Source organism: Ictidomys tridecemlineatus, chromosome 5 (assembly GCF_052094955.1).
Source record: "Ictidomys tridecemlineatus isolate mIctTri1 chromosome 5, mIctTri1.hap1, whole genome shotgun sequence".
Taxonomy (NCBI): Eukaryota; Metazoa; Chordata; class Mammalia; order Rodentia; family Sciuridae; genus Ictidomys; species Ictidomys tridecemlineatus.
The window spans coordinates 113644842-113665203 of NC_135481.1; the positions used below are offsets into that span (position 1 = coordinate 113644842).

Here is a 20362-nt window from a genome sequence, read left to right on the forward strand (position 1 = left end):
TTTTAGTTATTTTTTGTCTTTACTGCTTTGGTATTGATTTGTTCTTCTTTCCCTAGTGTTTTGAGATGTAAAGTTAGGCTATTTATTTGCTGACTTTCTATTCTTGTAATGAATGAGTGCAATGCAATGAACTTTCCTCTTAGCACTACCTTCATAGTGTCCCAGAGATTTTGATATGTTGTATTGCTATTCTCATTTACCTCTAAGTACTTTTTTTTATTTCATCCCTGATTTCTTCTGCTATCCAGTCATCATTCAGTAGTGTATTATTTATTCTCCAGGTGTTAGAGTACCTTTTATTTTTTATTCTATTGTTGATTTGTAATTTCATTCCATTATGATCTGATAGGATGCAAGGTATTATCTCTATTTTATTGTATTCTCCAAGAGTTGTTTTATGGCCTATGATATGGTCTACTTTAGAGAAGGATCCATATGCTGCTGAGAAGAAAGTATATTCACTCATTGATGGACGAAATATTCTATATATGTCTGTTAAGTCTAAATTATTAATTGTATTTCTTAGTTCTATAGCTTCTTATTTAGTTTTTGTCTGGAATATCTATCCAGTGGTATTTAATTTGAATTAGTGGTGAGAGAGGTTGTTAATATCATCCAGTATTAGGGTGTTGTGGTCTGTTTACTTCTTGAAATTGAGAAGGGTTTGTCTGATACACATAGATGCTCCATAAATACTTATGATTGTTATGTCTTGTTGATGCATAATTCCCTTAAGCAGTGAATGATATTTTGTTTTCCATCCTATTACCTTCAGTCTCTGCATGTCTTTGCCTGTGAAGTGAGCCTCTTGAAGAAAGGATATTGTTTGGTCTTGCTTTTAATCTAATCTGCCAGTCTATGTCTTTTGATTAATGAGTTTAGATCATTTATATTCAATGTTATTATTAATGAGGTATGATTTTTATTCCCTGTCATTTTGACTTATTTCTAGTTTTTAATTTGAATTAGTTTCTCCATTGATTCGCTGTTCTTTTAGTGTAGTTTCTCCTTTTTCTGGTTTTCACTTTCATTTTTCATTTCTTCTTCATGTAATATCTTATTGGTTATATTTTTTGTAGTGCAGGCTAATTGTGAACTCTTTTAACTTTTGTTTAGCTTGGAAAGATTTTATTTTTTCATCATCAATTCTGAAGCTTAATTTTGCTGGGTATAGTATTCTTGGCTAATTTTTATTTTCTTTCAGAGTTTGGTATATATTATTCCAAGACCTTCTAGCTTTGAGGTTCTGGGTTGAGAGATCAGCTAAGATCCAGATTACTGTCCCTCTCAATGTTACTTGTCATTTTTCTCTGGCATCCTTTAAAATTCTATCCTATTCTGTAAGGCATTTTTATTATAGTGTACCTTGGTGTGGATCTGTTGTAATTTTGTATATTTGGCATCCTGTAAGCCTCCTGAATTTGATTTTCTATTCATTCTTTTTTGGAGGGAGGGTACCAGGGATTGAACTCAAGGGCATTCAACCACTGACCAGCTCTATTTTGTGACAGGGTCTCATTGAGTTGCTTTCCATCTTGCCATTGCTGAAGCTGGCTTTGAACTTGAGACTATCCTGCCTCAGCCTCCCAAGCTGCTGGGATCACAGGCATGCAGCACCATGCCCCAGCTCCATTTTATTCTTTAGGATTGGGAATTTTTCTGATATTATTTCATTGAAAAGATTGCTCATTCCTTTCATTTGTATCTCTGAGCCTTCATCTATACCAGTAAATCTTAAATTTGGTTTTTTAAGTTTATCCCATATTACTTGGAAGTTCTGATCATGGTCTCTTAACATCTTTTCTCCATGGTCAACTTTATTTTCAAGATTGTATATTTTGTCTTCATCATCTGAAACTCTGTCTTCCAAGTGATCTAGTCTGTTGGTGATGTTTTCAATTGGATTTTTTATTTGGTTTATTGATTCCTTCATTTTGAGGATTTCTGCTTATTTTTTTCCCCAAATCTCTCTTTATTGAAGTGTTCTTTTACTTCCTGTATTTTCTATCTGATTTCACTCCTTAAAGCATCCTTTACTTTGCAGATCAGTTTAGTGATAGTTCTAAACTTTTTCTCTGACATTTCTTCCACTGTGGTGTTGATGGATTCTGTTATTGGAGTATCTTGGTTTGTCTGGGGTGATTTGTTCCCTTGCTTTTTCATATTGTTAGTGTGTCTGCCCATCTAACAGTATGGCTCTGAGGCAGTAGAGTTTCTTTCTACCTTGTAGACTTAGAGTATCCCTGAAGGTTTCTTGATGAGAAGCTTCCTGTCTGCTTTCTTGGTTTCATGCCACAGAACAGCTGGAAAGTGACCTCTTCTATTCCACCATCTATTTTTAATATATTTTTTTAGTTGTAGTTGGACATAATTTTTTTAGTTTAGTTGGACATAATGCTAAATGAGTCTTTAGATTAGATTTACTTATTTAGTTTTTAGGTGTTGCTGAGGTTCCAACCCAGCGCTTTGCACGTGCTAGGCAAGAACTCTGCTGCTGAGCCACAACCCCAGCCCCTATTCTATCATCTTGAAACCCTTCCCTGGCCATTACTTTTTATTTCTTAGTATTATTCCTTGTATGGTTAAAGATAAATTTTGTTTATCCATTCTTCAGTTAACAGACATCTGATGTGTTTCCAATAAAACTTCTATGAATGTTTACATATTAAGTTCTTGTGTTCATATATGCTTTCATGTATGTTGGGCAAATACCTAGAAATGAAATTTCTGGGCTGTATGTTGGTATATGTTTAACTTTTTAAGAAATTGGCCAACCATTTTCCAGAGTGTTTGTGCCCTGTTGTGTTCACACTCCCAGTATATGAGTGTGTATCCCTGTACATTTTTGTTAATCAGCATTTGGTAGAGTCAGTCTTTAGTATTAGAGCTGTGTACTGGTATCTCACTATTGAAATTTTGTTAAGCATCTTTTTATTTGCTTATTTGCTGTCCATATAACTGCTTTGTGAAGTATCTGTTAATTATTTGCCCAGTTTTTATGGGGTTAAGTTTTTTCCCTATTATTGCATGTTGAAATACAAATCTTTTATCAGACATATGATCTGCAAAGATTTTCTCTGTGGTTTTTTTGAAAGTATCTTGTGAACAGTAGAAGTTTTTTTATTTTGATAAAGTATCATTAACAAAATTCCATTTTGAATTAACTTTTATGTATGGTATAAGGTAAGATTGAGGTACTTTTTATGCATATAGTATGCAAGTATTCCAGAATCATTGTTAGAAATACATTTTTTTCTCCTTTGATTTGTCTTTGCAATTTTGTTATAAAGCAGTTGACCATATTTGTATTGTTCTATTTCTGAATTTCCAATATTGATCCATTGATTTCTTTGTCTGTCTTTATGCTACACAGTCTAGATCACTATAACATTATAATATGCTTTGAAATGAAGTAGTGTTAGTCTTCTGAATTTATTAATCTTTATCAAAGTTGTTTTGGCTTTTGTAGGTTCTTTCCATTTCTAGATAAATTTAAAAATCACTTTGTTAATCTTTTACAAAAAGACTACTGAGAATTTGGTTAAGATGGCATGAGTCTTTAGATTAGACTGAAAAAAATTGAGATCTTAACAATATTGAGTCCTCTGATCCATGAATGCACTATATATTTCCATTTATACATGTCTTCTTTTTTTCTCAGAAATTTTTTGTTTTTTTTCATATGCAGGCCTAGCATACTTCTGTGAAATGTATCCATATCATATTTTTATTCTATTATATGGGGTTTTGGGCACTTAAATTTCTCCCCCCCTCCTCTTCCTCCTCCTCCTCCTCCCCCTCCTCCTCCTTTTGTTACCAGGGATTGAACCCAGGGGTGCTTAACCACTGAGCCATATCCCCAACCATTTTATTTTTGATTTGAGACAGGGTCTCATGAAGTTGCTTAGGGCCTTGCTGAGTTGTTGAAGCTGACTTTGAACTTGCAATCCTTCTGCCTCAGCCTCCTGAACCACTGGGTTCACTTAAATTTCTAATTGTCCATTGGTAGTATTTAGGAATACAACTGCTTTTTTTTTAATTGATCCTCTACCCTGAAACTTATTAAACTCATTTATTAGTTCTTGTTGATTCTATGTCACCTTCATGAGATTTTCTATGTAGATGATCATGTCATGCGTAGAAAAGGTCATTTTTTTTGTCTTTTTTTCCATTATTTGTACTTTTCATTTTTTTTTTCCTCATTTGATTACCCTGGCTAGATCCCTCAGTACAAGTTGAATACAAGTAGTGAGAACAGTAAAATTTTCCTTGTTCCTGATCCTATGAAGAGAATATCTGGTATTTCATTACTCATTATTAAATAAATGTTAGCTGATAGTTTTTCATAGATAACCTTTATTAGATTAAATAGGGTTCTCTGTTATTTCTACTTTACTAGGAATCTTTCTAGGAAAGGGTGTTGGATTTATCAAATGCTTTTTCTACACCCATTGAAATTATCATAGGTATTGTATCTATTAACTGTTAAAATGGTGAGTTTCATTGATTGACTTTTAAATATTAAAACATCCTGTATTCCTAAGACAAACTATACTTGATCATGATATATTATCCTTTTTATATCTTACTGGATTCAACTTGCTAGTTTTTTTAAATGAATTTTTCCACAGATATTCATGAGGAATATTGGACTGTAATTTATTTAGTTTTTATATCAGGTCTCGTAGAATGAATTGGGAAATATTCTTTTTCTGTTTTCTGAAAACAATTGTGTAGAATTGATAGTATTTCTCCCATATATTTGGTAGAATTTCCTGCAGAGCCACTTAGATTTTTCTTTTCAAACAATTTTGAATTATAGATTAAATTTTTAAAGTAGATATAGGGCTTTACAAGAATCTGTTCTTGAGTGAGCTTTGATAGTGTGTATCTTTCAGGGAATTTGTTCATTTCATCAAAGTAGTCAATTGGCATGAAATTGTTCATAATATGTCTATTTTAATTTTAAAATTTATAGGGTCAATTGTTATGTCATCTCTTTAATTCCAGATATTGGAAATATATGACTTTATTTTTCCCCTCCTCTGTCTGATCAGATATTATCAATTTGAGTGATGTAAAAACAAATTTTAAAGCCCAACTAGGGCTGAGAGCATGTGGAGTGTGTGCTTCACATGTACAAGTCCTTAGGTTCCATCCCCAGCACTGAAGAAACCAGCCAAAAACAAACAAAACAAATAAAATTGGAAGATAAAGAGGTATCTGATAGTTTAAAACAACTATTCCAGTTGGTTTTCATTGATTTTCTCTGTTTTCTGTTTAATTGATTTCTATTCTTTATTATTTTCTTCTTTCTAATAAATTTAAATTTGACCTATTTTTCTGGCTTCTTCAGGAGAAATGGAACTCATTAATTTCAGACATTTTTCTTTTCTAACAAAAAATGATTAGTGCTATAAATTTCCCTGACAGCGCTGGCTTGGCTGCAACCACAATTTGGTATGTTTATGAGAATAACATTTTCATTTGGTTCAGAATTTATTTTCTGACTTCTCTTTTGCTTTCTTTTGGTAACTATTGATTATTAGGACATATATTATTTAGTTTTCAAATGTTTGGGTATTTCCCAAGACTTTTCTGTTATAGATTGCTACTTATATCCAATGTAGTCTAAGAATATACTTTATATAGTTTGAATCATTTTAAATTCTTGAGACTTGTTTTATATCCCAGAATCCTGTCTATCTTAGTAAATGCTCTGCATGTCTAAGAAGAGGATACGACTTCTGCTATGATTGGGTGGAATTTCCTATGAATTAGCTCACACTCTTAGATAGTGATGCTCAAGTCTTCTGTATATCCTTCCTTCTGTGTCTGTTTATGTGTTCTATCGATTATTGAGAAAGGAGTATTGAAATATCTTTATAATTGTGAATTTGCTTATTTCTCTTTTCAGATCTACTAGTTTTTGCTTCATATAATTTGAAACTCTGTTATTAGGTACACAAATGTTTAGGACTGTTACTTGTTTTAATGAATTGAAATTATGAAATGTTCCTCTTTAGCCTTGGTAATCTTTTTTGCTTTAAACATTATTTTATGTGATATTAATAAAACAGTTCAGCTTTCTTTTATTTACCCTTAGGATGATATATCTTTCCCCATCCTTTTATTTTTAACCTCTCTTTATATTTACTATTTAAAGAGTGAACCTATCTGTCATTATACTTAATATTTAAAGTGTCTGTCATTATTTTCATTGTCTTCTTCTTCTTCCTTCTTCTTTCTTTCTTCTTTCTTATTTCTTCAGTACTAGGGATTGAATCCAGGGGTACTTTACCACTGAGCTTCATTCCCAGTCCTTTAAACAATTTTTTTTTTAAATTTTGAGATGGTCTTGGCAATTGCTGAGGCTGGCATTACATTTGCAATACTTGTACCTCAGCCTCTTAAGTAGCTGGAATTCAGATATGTACACCCTGCCCAGCTTAAAGTGTACTTCTTATGAATAATATGCAGTTGGATATCACTTATTTAAAAAATCCAATCTTACCTTTTGATTGGTGTACTTAGACCATTTTCTTTTACTGTGTTTTGTCATATTGTTGGGTTTAAATTTACCATCTTACTACTTGTTTTCTATATTTCCCATCTGTTCTTTGTGTCTTACTCCTTTTATCTTCTTTTGGATTAATTGAGGATTTTATAATAAAATTTTTGATATACATTAACTTGAGAATTTTCTTCTATTCAAACAGCAATATTTAGTGCTCTAAATTTCCTTTTAAGTACTTCTTTAATTACTTTCCCCCAATTTTGAAATATTTCACTTCTCTTCAGTTCCAGATAATTTCATTTTGACTTCATCTTTGACCCATAGGTTATTTAGAAGCGTTTTAATAGTCTTACTAGCTACATGTCTTTTGTTGTCTTTGTTTTGGTCATTAATTTAGTTTAGAATATACACTTTTAACTTACCACATTCTGCTGTCAAGTAATATCATACCACTTCCTGGATTATAAGAGAACCGTATGATATATTTCATTTCCCACCTCCTGGTTTTGAGTTATTGTCCTTGTTCATTTACTTCTGTATATGTTATAGACCACACCAATATGTTGTTACTTTTACTTTAAGCAATCAATTTTCTGTTAAAGAGATTTTAGGGCTGGGAATGTAGCTCAGTGATAGAGAGCTTGTCTAGCACATGTGAGGCACTGGGTTAGATCCTCAGCACCACATAAAAATAAATAAATAAATAAAGGTATTGTGTCCATCTACAACTTAAACACTTTTTTAATCTTTAAAAAGGAGATTTTAAGTGTTTATATTTATTTAAATTTTCTATTATTGTCATGTTTATGTTTTCTCTTTTCAGTGATCTGCATGCCTTTGTATATCTACAAACTTCTTTTACCAATCATCTTTCTTTCTGCCCAAAAGACTTGCTTTGACATTTCTTACACACGTCTGCTGGTGATTAATTACTTTACCCATTGTTTCTCTCAGAAAGTCTTTCTTTTGCCTTTATTTTGAAAAATAATTTCACAGGATATGAGATTCTAGATTTACTGTGCTTTGGTTTTTCTACTTTTTCACTACTTTACAGATATTGTTTCTTTACTGTCTTCTTGCCTACATTCTTTCCAACAAGATTTCCATCAGTCTTTTATTCATCTGTATATAATGTGTCTTTTTTCTTTGACTGCTTTGAAGATTTTCTTTGCCATTATTGTTAAGCTGTTTGATGATGCTGTGCCTTGTTTTCTTTGTGATTCTTGTTCGTTAGTTTGCTGAGCTTCTTAGATCTATGAAATTATTATTTTCATTTGATTTGGAAAAGTGTCAGCCATCATTTCTTAAAATATTAGGTGCCTCCATTCAATATGCTCAGTCTTTTTCTTCTTCCTTCTTTATTGTACTGGAAATAGTTATAACAGTTCTTGTGTACTAATTATGTAATTATTTTTAATGTGTCATTTTTAATGTATATTATATTGATAGATTTTCCCCTTATTTATGGGTCACATTTTCCTAATTCTTTGTATGTGGTAATTTCCCCCTTTTATTTCTTCCATGTTTTTATTGGTGCATTATCATTCTCCATAATAGTGAGATGCATTGTTACACATTCATATATAGCACACAAAATAACAATGTCATTTGGCCAATATTGTTTCCCAAAATCTTTTCTTTCTCTCCCCTCTTACTCTCCTTGGTCCCTTTCCACTACTCTACTGGTCTCCCTTCTATCTTCATGAGATTTCCCCCACCTTTTTTTTTTGACCTTTATTTCTCTGTAGTTCCACATATGAGAAAAAAACACAATCCTTTACTTATTTTACTTAACATAATGCTCTCAAGTTCTATTCATTTTCCTGAAAATTACATAAATTTATTCCTCTTTACTGCTGAATAAAACTCCATTTTGTATTGATGCCACATTTTCTTTATCCATTTATCCATGGACAGACACCTAGATTGGCTATTGTAAATTGTGCTGCTATAAATATGGATATGCATGTATCATTATAATATACTGACTTTTATTCTTTAGGGTAAATACCAAAGAATGGTATAGCTGGGGTCATATGGTGATTCCATCCCCAGTTTTTGAGGAACCTTCATACTAATTTCCATAGTAGTTGTACTAATTTACAATCCCACCAGCAGTGTAATTGTGTTCCCTTCCCCCCCCCCCCCATCTCTAGCATTTATTGTTTGTTTTTGTTACTGGGGATTGAACCCAGGGACACTTAGCCACTGAGCCACATTCCTAGCCCGTTTTATTTTTATTTTGAGACAGGGTCTTGCTAAGTTGCTTAGTGCCTTGCTAAGTTGCTGAGGCTGGCTTTGAACTTGCAATCCTCCTGCCTGAGCCTTCCAAAGAGCAGCTGGGATTATAGACTTGGGCCATGTGTACTAAGCTTTGTTTGTGTTCTTGTTGGATATCATTCTAACTGAAGTGAGTTGAAATCTGAGTGTAGCTTTTATTCACATTTTCCTAAGTGCTAAAGATGTTGAACATTTTTGTATATTTGTTGGCTATTAGTATTTCTTTTGACAAATGTCTGTTAGTGCCTTTGCCTATTTATTGATCAGGTTATTTTTTTTAGTGGTAAGTTTTTTGAGTTCTTTATATATTCTGAGTATATTTTCTCCCAATCTGTAGGTTCTGTCTCACACTCAATTTCCTTTGTGGTGCAGAAAATTTTTGATTTTATGCCATCTCATTTGTTATTTCCTGACTTTTAGAGTCCAATTGAGGAAGTTATTGCCTGTGTGTGGGAGTGCTGATCCTACATTTTATTCTAGCAGTTGCAAAGTTTCTGGTCTAATTCCTAGGTCTTTGATCCATTTTGAATTGGCTTTTGTGTTAGGATAAGAGATGGGTATCTAGTCTCATTCTTTTACATATGGATAATCAGTTTTCCGTTTGTTTAAAAAATCTTTTTTTCAATATATATTTTTGGCATCTTTATCAAGCATCAGATGACTGTATTTGTGTGGGTTTGTTTCTGTCTTCTATTCTGTTCCATTGGTGTATGGGTTTGTTTCTATGCCAGTTCCATGCAGTTTTTGTTATTGCAGCTCTGTAGTATAGTTTCAAGTTAGGTATTGTGATGGTTCTAGCATTGCTTTTTTTTTTTTTTTTTTTGGCTTAGAATTTCTTTGGCTATTTGGTCTTTTATTCTTCCAAAATAATTTTAGGACTATTTTTCTCTAGTTATATAAAGAATGCCATTGGTATTTTGATAGGGATTGCATTGAATACGCATATTGCTTTTGGTAATTCACATGATGCTTTTTGGCCATTTTAACAATATTAATTTTGCCTATCCATGAACATAGAGGTCTTGCCATATTCAAGTGTCTTCTTCCATTTCTTCCTCAGTGTTCTAAAATTTTCATTGAGAGGTCTTTCACCTCCTTGGTTGGATTTATTCCCAGGGGTATGTATGTGTGTGCTATTTATTTATTTATTTATTTAGGCTACATTGAATGGGATTGTTTTCCTGATTTTTTTTTTTTTTTTGGTACTGGGTATTGAATTCAGGGGCACTCAACAACTGAGCTGCATCTGAAGCTCTATTTTGCATTTTATTTAAAGACAGGGTCTTGCTGAATTGCTTAGCACCTCACGTTTTGCTGAGGGTAGCTTTGAACTTGCTATCCTCGTGTCTCAGCCTCCCAAGCTTCTGAGATTACAAGTGTGCACCATCACAACTGGCTCCTGATTTCTTTTTTAGCATATTCATTAATGGAGTAGAGGAAAGCTATTGATTTTTGTATGTTGATTTTGTATTCTGCTTTTTTTTTTTTTTTTTTTTTTTTTGGTAGTGGGGAATTGAATCCAGGGGCACTTTACCACTAAGCTGCATCTCCAGTCTTTTAAAAATTTTTTGTTTTGAGACAGGGTCTTACTAAGTTGCTAGGCTGTCCTTGAACTTGCAAAACTCCTGCCTCAGCCTCCTGAGTTGCTGAGATGATAGGTATGCACCACCACTCCTGGCTATATCCTGCCATTTTGTTGAACTTGTTAATTAGCTCCAGCAGTCTTCCAGTGGAGTTTTTTGGATCTTCTAACAAAAGGATCATGTCAACTATAAACAATGATGTTTTGACTTCTTTCATATTTGTGAACCTTTTATTTCCTTCTCTTGCCTAATTGTTCTGGCTAAAATTGCAAGTACTACATTAAATAGGAGTGGTGAGAGTTGACATCCTTTCTTATTCAAGATTTTACGGGAAATACTTTCAGTTTTTCCCCATTCACTATGATGTTGGCTTTTAGTTTGTCATATGTAACCTTTATGATATTGAGGTAAATTCTTTCTAAGTTTCTTCAGTGTCTTTTTCATGAATAGGTGCTAAATTTTGTTGCATTTATTAAAATGACTATGTGATTTTTGTCCTTAATTTTATTTACGTGGTGAATTACATTTATTGATTTGTGTATGTTGAATGATTCTTGTAGCCCTAGAGTGAAACCAACCTGGTCATGATGTACAATCTTCTTAATGTTGTTGACTATAATTTGCTTATATTTTATTTATGTTCATCAGGGATATTAATCTGTAGTTTTCTTTTTTTAATGTGTCCTTGTCTGGCTTCCTAAAATGAATTTGGAAGTGTTCCACCCTATTCTATTTCATGGAATAATTGAGGAGCATTGGTAGTAATTCTTCTTAAAGGTCTGGTGGAATTCAGTCCCAGGCTGTTCTTTGTTGGAAGGTTTTTTAAAACTGTTCCAATCTCATTGCTTGTTATAAGTTTGTTTAGATTTTCTATAGCCTATTAAAAGGGTTTTGGCAGAATATATGTATATAAAAATATATTGGTTTCTTCCAGATTGTTCAACATATCCAAATAGCCCATAATGATCTTCTGGATTCCTGTGATATCTATGCTAATATCTCCTTTTTCACCTCTAATTTTATTATTTTGTGTCTTCTCACTTTTTTCCTTTGGTTAGTTTGTCTGAGGGTTTATCAGTCTTGTTCATCTTTTCAAAGAGCCAATGCTTCACTCATTCTTTGCATTTTTTAAATTCTGTATTTCGTTGATTTTGACTTTGATCTTAATTATTTCCTTCCTTCTGATAACTTTTGGAATTGGTTTATTCTTGTTTTTCTAGGGCCTTGAGATGATGCTTCATTAGATTATTAGCATCTTTCTGATTTTCTTCTGTATGCACTCATAGCCATAAACTTTCTTCTTAGTGTCCCAAATATTCTGATTACATTGTATTGCTATTATAGTTTGATTCTAAGAATTTTAAAATTTCTTCCCTGATTTCTGTATAACCCATTCATTGTTCAAAAGTGTATTGTTTAATTTCCATGTGTTCATTTAGTTTATGTACTTATATAGTTTGTCAATGTGATGGTTTCTAATTTCATCCCATTATGATCTGATAAAATGCAAAGATTATATCATTTTTGTTTTGTATTTGCTAAGAGCTGCTTTTTATGCCTGGTAATTTTTTATTGGATTCTTAACGTTGTGAATTTGACTTTATTGGGTGCTGGTTTTTTTTTTTTTAATTTATATAAATAAATAAATACTCACAAGCTAAATTACATCTAAGTTTTGTTAGGTGGATAAGAGCAGAACTTTTTGGACAAATAATTACTGAGTACTACTATTGCATTACCAGTGTCCTTTTGAGTACAGTGTTATATGATTACAAGATTTTTCAACTGTGACTAGTAGGAACACAAACTATTCTTGACCTTATGTGACCACCATGGATTTTATCTTCAGTACTGGGTCATTTTCTTACCTGTGTACATTGGTTAATATTCAGCTGAAGACTCAAAGGGATCCCTTTGCATATTTGTCTGTGTCTCTCTCCCTCCCTCTCTCTTTCTTTCTTTCTCTCTGCAAATCTCTCCCTTCCAGTCTTGTACCCTGCAAATCTACCCTTGACCTCCTGAACCTCAGCTGCATCTTAACCCAAGAAGACTACTGGGCTCCACCTGGGTTCCTCCTGATGTGTTACTACCTGGAAAACTCTCTCCAGACAGTGAGCTAGGGCTCACCTTGTTTGTTTCTCTGTCCTGCATTACCTGATGCTCAATATCTGAAAAATCACTGTTTCACATAGTTTATCTGGACTTTGTAGTTCTTTCAGGTAGTCTGGTCTTGGCTGATAGAGATGGTTTTGCCACCATCTTTAATTCTGAAAGCAGGAATAGGCATTGGTGAAATGAATACAGGTGAAATGAATACAGTCCAATGAAATAGGAAGTTTTCGATTTATTCTGTAGCATAAATCAAGTTAGGAGAAAAGGTATCACTTTTATTTTGGTGAGAAACAGCATATTTTTTCAGTGCCCTTCAGTTTTCTGGATATTGTTTTTAGAGAGAAAAAAAAAAACTCAACCAGCTTTGTTATAACATTACAGAGCCCAAAATAAGTTACATCTAATTCTTACTGACAGCTTTGTAGAAACCACTAGCAAAAAGAGAACTAAAATGAACATTACTCAGTAAGTCAAATTAGCATTCCTGAAATAGGATGACTATGGGGTTATATAATGCTATCAGTAGTGATGAGCTTTAATGGATGCCTTCAGTCATGTGATTTCTAAGTCACAAACCTGAGAGTCCCTTGCAGGCATATTTTAGAATTATATGATCACATGTTACATCAGTAGGAAGAGAACAAAGACCCTTTTAGAACCAACATCACTGTTCTCCTTGTTTGCATTATCTGTATCCTTAGTGCCAGTGACATTACTGGAGACAAAGTCCACCCAGGGCCACCCCCCTCCCTTTCCCAAGTCTCTCAGGATTTTTATTAGGAGGTTATTTCAAGTATTTCCCCAGAATTGAGAAATACAGGCCTTCTTCCATAAGAAATAGTCAGAGTCAGCCAAAGTCTATAGACAGGAGGACCCCCAGGGCTTGCTTTCTGCTGTGCAGATGTTGTGTGGGGAGATGGTTTGACTCGTTACTTTTTGCCATTCAGAATGTTTAGCTGAGCAGTCCTGTTCAGAGAGGGCCAGAGAGGGCATGACCTTGCCTGGCACCAACCTTTGTAATCTCATGGTTTGGTGTTTTTTATTTATTTGTTGTTTCTTTTTTAATGAGAGTTCCAGGCTAAGTGAAGCATGGAGAGGGTGTGATTTTGTTTTAGTCCAGTCACATCTTTTGGTACACCATGCTCCATATCTAAACACAGTGTTTATTTTTTTTTTATCTTTCCAATAAATTGCCTTTATTTGGGCCAGGGAATATTTAAGAAGAATGGTTAGAGTAGACACACTGAAATTATACATTTGTTTAACAAATCCATAGCCAAAAAACACAGGAATAACTGGTTTGCATTAGGAAATCAAACAAACCAAAAAGGATATGAACAATTTGCATAATTGTTGATTTGATTTTTGAATACTATATTTTAAATTCCCATTTGATGCAGAATAACCTTAGAACAATGTATTTGTCATGTAAATTGATTTTTATTTTTTTTGAAGTTGTTAATTCTCTCTTTTTTTAATATTTTATTTTTTTATTGGTTGTTCACAACATTACAAAGCTCTTGACATATCATATTTCATACATTAGATTGAAGTGGGTTATGAACTTCCAATTTTTACCCCAAATTCAGATTGCAGAATCACGTCAGTTACAAATCCACATTTTTACATAATGCCCTATTAGTAACTGTTGTATTCTGCTACCTTTCCTATCCCCTACTATCCCCCCTTCCTTTCCCTCACATCTTCTCTCTCTACCTCATCTACTGTAATTCATTTCTCTCCTTGTTTATTTTCCCATTCCCCTCACAACCTCTTATATGTAATTTTGTATAGCAATGAGGGTCTCCCTTCATTTCCATGCAATTTCCCTTTTCTCTCCCTTTCCCTCCCATCTCATGACTCTGTTTAATGTTAATCTTTTCTTCCTGCTCTTCCTCCCTGCTCTGTTCATAGTTGCTCTCGTTATATCAAAGAAGACATTTGGTATTTGTTTTTTAGGGATTGGCTTGCTTCACTAAGCATAATCTGCTCTAGTGCCATCCATTTCCCTGCAAATTCCATGGTTTTGTCATTTTTAATGCTGCGTAATATTCCATGGTGTATAAATGCCACATTTTTTTTATCCATTCATCTATTGAAGGGCATCTAGGTTGGTTCCACAGTCTAGCTATTGTGAATTGTGCTGCTATGAACATCGATGTGGCAGTATCCCTGTAGTATGCTCTTTTAAGGTCTTCAGGGAATAGTCCGAGAAGGGCAATAGCTGGGTCAAATGGTGGTTCCATTCCCAGCTTTCCCAGGAATATCCATACTGCTTTCCAAATTGGCCTCACCAATTTGCAGTCCCACCAGCAATGTACAAGAGTGCCCTTTTCCCCACATCCTTGCCAGCACTTGTTGTTTGAGTTCATAGTGGCTGCCAATCTTACTGGAGTGAGATGGTATCTTAGGGTGGTTTTGATTTGCATTTCTCTGACTGCTAGAGATGGTGAGCATTTTTTCATGTACTTGTTGATTGATTGTATATTCTCCTCTGAGAAGTGTCTGTTCAGGTCCTTGGCCTAAACACAGTGTTTATGTTAGCCATAGAGTGGTAGCTGACTGCAGGGTAAACACTGTGTTTAGGAATGTTGAGGACTAAATGTCAATGCAAGTTAGCAACTATATATCTTAACAGAATGTTAAAAGTAGAATAACAGCCAGATTTAGCCTTGGAAACAAAAACAGGGAGAAATGCAGTTTATCAGTTCAAGCAAGTTTATTTTTAAGGGAGTGTCTCTGCAGGCAGAATCTCTCTCCATGCCCAGAAGCTGTCCCTGCTCATGGTGAAGGGGGCACCCCTCTTCAGAAGTTGTAGGGATCTGGATTAAACTCCAGATCCCTCACAGGGCCTCCAGAGTCATCTGAGGGCTGATTCCTAGTGGCCTGGCCTCTGCTTCTCTAAACTCCTTGTCCCGACATGTTCCTGTAAACCTCACTTCCAGCACCATGTGGGTCTGTCCTGCCCCTCGTTGCCTTGTGCACTCCCACCTGGACCTGTGCTCAGACTTTCTCTTTGCTTCCTGGAGGGCCTTGAATCGACCTGCTAGGGCCTCTGTCACAAAAACCGCAGAGCCTGCTCTCCTTCCATTGCTGGAGACCGGATGACTAGATTGAGGTGTGGGAAGGGCGGGCCCCTCCTGAGCTCCTCTCTCCCTCCTGCCTCTGGAGGAGCTTTGACATTCCTTGATTTGTGGATCTCTGCCCTCGTCTTCAGGTGGCATTCTCCCTGAGTGTACCTGTGTGTGTCTGTGTCCAGCCTCCCCTCTTCATAAGGATGCCAGCCATATGGATTGGGGGTCCACCCTGCTTTAGTATGACCCCAACTTAAGTAACTACATCTTCATCTCCATTTCCAAAAATGGTCCAATTCAAGGCACAGCGTGAATTTTGTGGACACATGATTTAATCCAAAGCAACCCTACTCTATGTTAGAGTGGAAGGTTGGAAGGAACAGGGAATGGAATGATATGATGTTAAAGGTCTCAGAAGCTCTGAAGTAAACTAGCACTTCCAAACTTGTTGGCTCATAGTCCCCTGTGTCATTGAAACCTCACCCAGGTTGGTTTCTGTGGAACCCACTGTGGGAAATGTCACATTCTGTTGTGGACTTCTGGTTGTACAAGGCCATGAATATTTACTTATAGTTTAAAGGACTGAAATGTGACCAAGAGACCAAAGCAAAGAGAGGGAAGCTGCTCCTGGAGGCAGTGGGGCCAAGGCTCCTGTGCTCCATGGACATCAGAGGGACAGCAGAGCCTAGTCACCCCAGCAGGGACTTGCTGCTTGCCTATGTGCACACCCACATTTTACAGATGACCAGCTCCATCTTGCTGAATTGTCCCTTCCAAATCACAGCCAGCACCTCCAGGGGTGCCTTCTCTATCACTGGAGGATTCTGTCTGCTGCCCAGTGGTATCTTCTAATGACTAGAGGCTAGAAGAGTCCCCATTCCTCTCAGAGACTCAGTTCTGAAGAGCCCATAGAGGAAATTTTATTTCAAGAAAGTGAGGGCTTAATTAAATAAATACACATTTAATTTCCTGTGTTTGGTAGCTTTCAAGAGACAGTCATTTGCTCTAAAGTGTGTGTCTCAGGCACTCTCGGGGTGCTTATTAACCTCCAAATGCCACTGGCTCAGTGGGGTTTGGCCTGAGAAAGACATTTTGCTGGGGACTGAGAGCTGCGCAGTGGGGGCTGCTTCCGCGCACCGTATAAAAAGCTCCAGCATGGGCTGTGCTCCCTTGCAATCATGGAAGCCTGTGTGGGAAAGTGGAGAACAATAATAATGAGGCTTCTGTCTCTCTCTGTGCAGCTGATACCTATGTGGTTGCCAATGATTCAGTCGAACATCAAGGTAAGTCACCTCTGGGCCAGTTGGAAGCTGTTCTCTCCGGTAAACATCAGAACATTCATAGCAATTGTTGACATTCCTCTTACTGTGAGGAAAGAGGAATTCACCCTGTTCCTGGTCTTAGGGCTGATAATACAGGAGACCCTATGGACCAGGTAGGGGGCCCACAGATAGAGCACAACAGCCGGAGCCTCTGTCCCTCTGCTCACTGTTGATGAGGATGCAGGTGGAGGGTGCGTCCCTGGGTCTGGGCAAGGCTCAGTCCCCTGATTAGAATGCAGGCCCCAAAGCTGTCCTGTCCTCGGAGGATACCCATGGGATCTGGTCCCAAGCACGTTAGTGGTGTTTCCTGACCACTAAGATTGATTTTCTGTGATGGGCAAAATTCTGTTAAGAACATTGAGTGAGTGACCACATAGAGCTAGAAGGAACCTATCCCCTCGTTTTATATATGAGGACATATGAGACCAAAAGGAAGAGGGACTTGGATAAGGTCCCACAGCCTGGAGGGGGAAGACCATGACCAAATCTATGTCCCAATCCCAGGCCTCACCTGGAGTGATGTCCTGTCATTGTAAGCATACTTCGTGGCTAGCAAATGTAGTTCCTGGGGCTTGACAGCAAGTTGGCGGAGCCAACCACCTACTCCATCCAAGACCACCACATCACAGTGTAGGAGTATGGAGGCTGGGGGGAGGCCAGCAGCTCTCTTGCTGGATTTCCCCTCCAAGTTGGGGAAGAAAGAGGGTCACAGGGAGCCTGACCATTTGCCGGCATAGAAAGAGGGCAGGCAGCTGTCAACAGTGCTGGCAGCCTTGTGTCCTGATGGTGGCATCAGGACTATTTGTGGCCACTGGCCGTGCAGGGCATCTGCAGTGTGGGAGACCTTCTTTCATACCAGGCACTAGTTTTCCCTGTGGAAAGCGGAGTAGCCCATACTCCCCTGGAAGCATCAGAGCTACTGTTCCTCTGCTTCACAGAACGAGCTGAAGAGGCCTGCACGACTTGCTGAGGAGCTAGGAGAAGGAAGAAGAACTGTCTGCCTGGCCTTTCCATGCCCTGACATGAGGACAGAGATTGTAATATGTTAAGATGTAATGGGCACCCACCGTGGCATATCCTCTAACACTCTGCAACCCACTTGGGCTTTACAGAAGCCCCTGAAGGAAGTGTTACTATTTTCCCACCTCCACCCCTGCCTTGGAGGAACCCCTGACCCAGATTGATGAGCCAAGGGTCAGGATGTGAAGCCAGGGAGTCGGGCACTAACCACAAAGCCAGGCCTGTGTGGTGAATAGCTGCTAGAGACAAGCGCAAGTGTCAGCCCAGCCACTGGTTTGTCAGCTTTGCTTTCCTGTTTCAGAGTCAGTCAAGACGGGCATGTCATTATTTGGATGGAGTTGAGCTACTGTGACTCTGGAAGTGGGACTGTCCCATGTCCCCCACCCTGAGTATTGCTAGATTTGAGAGCTTCCCTTCTTAGTCCAGAGAACCCTGGAGCTGAGCGGGGCCCTGCCTGCAGAGCAGCCCCCAGCCATCCGATCCTCCGGGGTTGCCTGGGCCCCAGCAGGAAGGAGCTAACATTGTGTCTTTTCTTAACAGCACTTGTCTGCGGGCCTCCAGCTTCGCCTCCAGGCCATTCAGAACCATGTGAACCACCACAGCCTAAGGACGCTGCCGGGCTCAGGTCAGAGCAGTGCTGGCCTGGTGGCCCTCCGCAAGTGGCTGCAGTGCACCCAGTTCAAAATGGCCCAGGTGGAGATCCAGTCCTCTGAAGCAGCCTCTCAATTTTATCCTCTATGAGTGGACTCCTCGGCTCTCAGTGACAACACTCTGGTTTAGCAATAATGGGTTTCAAAACAAAACGATTCGATCCAAGCAGGTTGGGGACATATTGGTACTGTACATCCTCTTCCTAGTTTAGTAAAAGACGTGCAAAGGCCGGAGAGGGCCACAATGACGCTTTCTTGCTACACATATTTCTGATGACTCCTTGGGCTATCTGATTAAGTGTTTCCTTACATTATTTTTTAAAAACCAAATCATTTTTCTTTAACTAACTTCTATTTTTTTTAAGAAAAAAAAAATAGACTGGTGGGTACTCACAGAAAAGTTGTATAAGTCCCCCTGTTGCTATTTTTGATGATAGAGAATAAATAGGGTTTTTGAAACCTTTGTAGTGTTTTTTCTTAAAATCTACTCTTGGCAATGCAATAAAAAAAAAGAACAAACAAACAAACAAAAACCTGTCACCATAAGCCAGTGACACCTGACTGAAGCTTTTTTGTCATTATCCTGGGAAAAGTGGCAGCTTGCAAGGAACGTTACAAAGTGCACTTAGAAATTAGGTGGTCAAACTATGCCAGTTGTTTTCTTTGTTTTATAATACCATTTTCCAAACCTGTCCAGTAAGTTTTATTATTTTTAAAACTAGTTTTTCAACTCATTAGTTTTAGGCTGTACTTTCTTGTAAGCTTTATGATAACCACTTTAGTTTTGTGAATAATAAATTTTACTCTTTGGTTAATACTTGTATACTATTTGACTTAAAGCTGTAGATCTCATACTGGACCAGACGAGTCCTGCATTGATTGGCACAGAGCACAGCACTGGAGTGACACCTCTACACGGAGTTTTAGTAGTGTGAGAGCACCAAGATCCCCACCACGCACACCTCGCATCTGGCTGTGCATTCCAAATGAAATTTCTCCTCTTTATCCCTGTAATGCACTGACTTAAAAGAAGACTTACTACACATTTAAACTGTATATTGACATGCTATTAAATGCATTTTTTATTATCTTTGTGAGCCTGGGGTTTCTTAAAAATCAGTTTATAGAGCTAGAGTTTAGTTCCTGGCAGCCATTTCTTCTAAATTTTACATCTTCTAACTTCTTAAATTTGCAGTTAGTTAGAGGAAGAGGCTTTCTTTCAGGTAATTTGGTGAGTTAGATACAATACTGATTTGAAGTCCCTTCTCTCAGAGGACTTGAAGGGCATGAGAGCATTCTCCCCACCCCCCCCCAACTTTGGTTAGGGAGAGCCTCCCTTTTCTTCAGGGAGGTCTGTTACCTTCATGCTTCTCTAAGGAAAATGAGGCCTTAGCAGTGTGAGTGTTTCATGTGAGTTCTAGAAAGACAGAGTGGTAGATGTTCATTCTATGAAAACTTGCAGGGAACTTTTGGGCCCTGTATTAGGAGCACAGATAGAAATGATCTTCCTGAGCATTTTACTAACATTTCTGCTGAAAGGAGGGCCTCCCACATAGGCCCAGTGGAGCCTGGCTGTGCTTCTGTGAACGTTGTGTCTTGTGGTACAGTAAATTGTGCATCTGTTTATCTCACTTTTAAAGTGACAGCTTTGAGAGTATGTGCAGTGTCTGTGCAGCCAGGCTCTGGCAGTCTGTGTTTAATGATAATTAATGTCTGTTACATTGGAAAGGATTCAGTGAAGCACCAGGTCTTTTTTGACATGCCCAGTGGGCTCAGCAAAGGCCAACTTGTGACATTCTCTTTT

General features: G+C 37.2%; 1 protein-coding gene across 21 annotated transcripts in view; it reads left to right on the forward strand.

The window, feature by feature from the left end:
* Unc79 (unc-79 subunit of NALCN channel complex) overlaps positions 1–19646 on the forward strand; it is a 270058-nt gene extending 250412 nt beyond the window's left edge. For 20 of the 21 annotated variants that reach the window (XM_040274610.2, XM_040274614.2, XM_078050764.1 and 17 more), the window contains 2 exons: positions 16808–16849; positions 18449–19646. In XM_040274610.2, coding sequence (XP_040130544.1) covers positions 16808–16849; positions 18449–18649 — 243 coding nt within the window. In that variant the 3' untranslated portion in view covers positions 18650–19646. The remainder of the gene's footprint in view (positions 1–16807; positions 16850–18448) is intronic. The other variant, XM_078050749.1, reaches the window with a different exon arrangement.
* Positions 19647–20362: the final 716 nt, after the last annotated feature.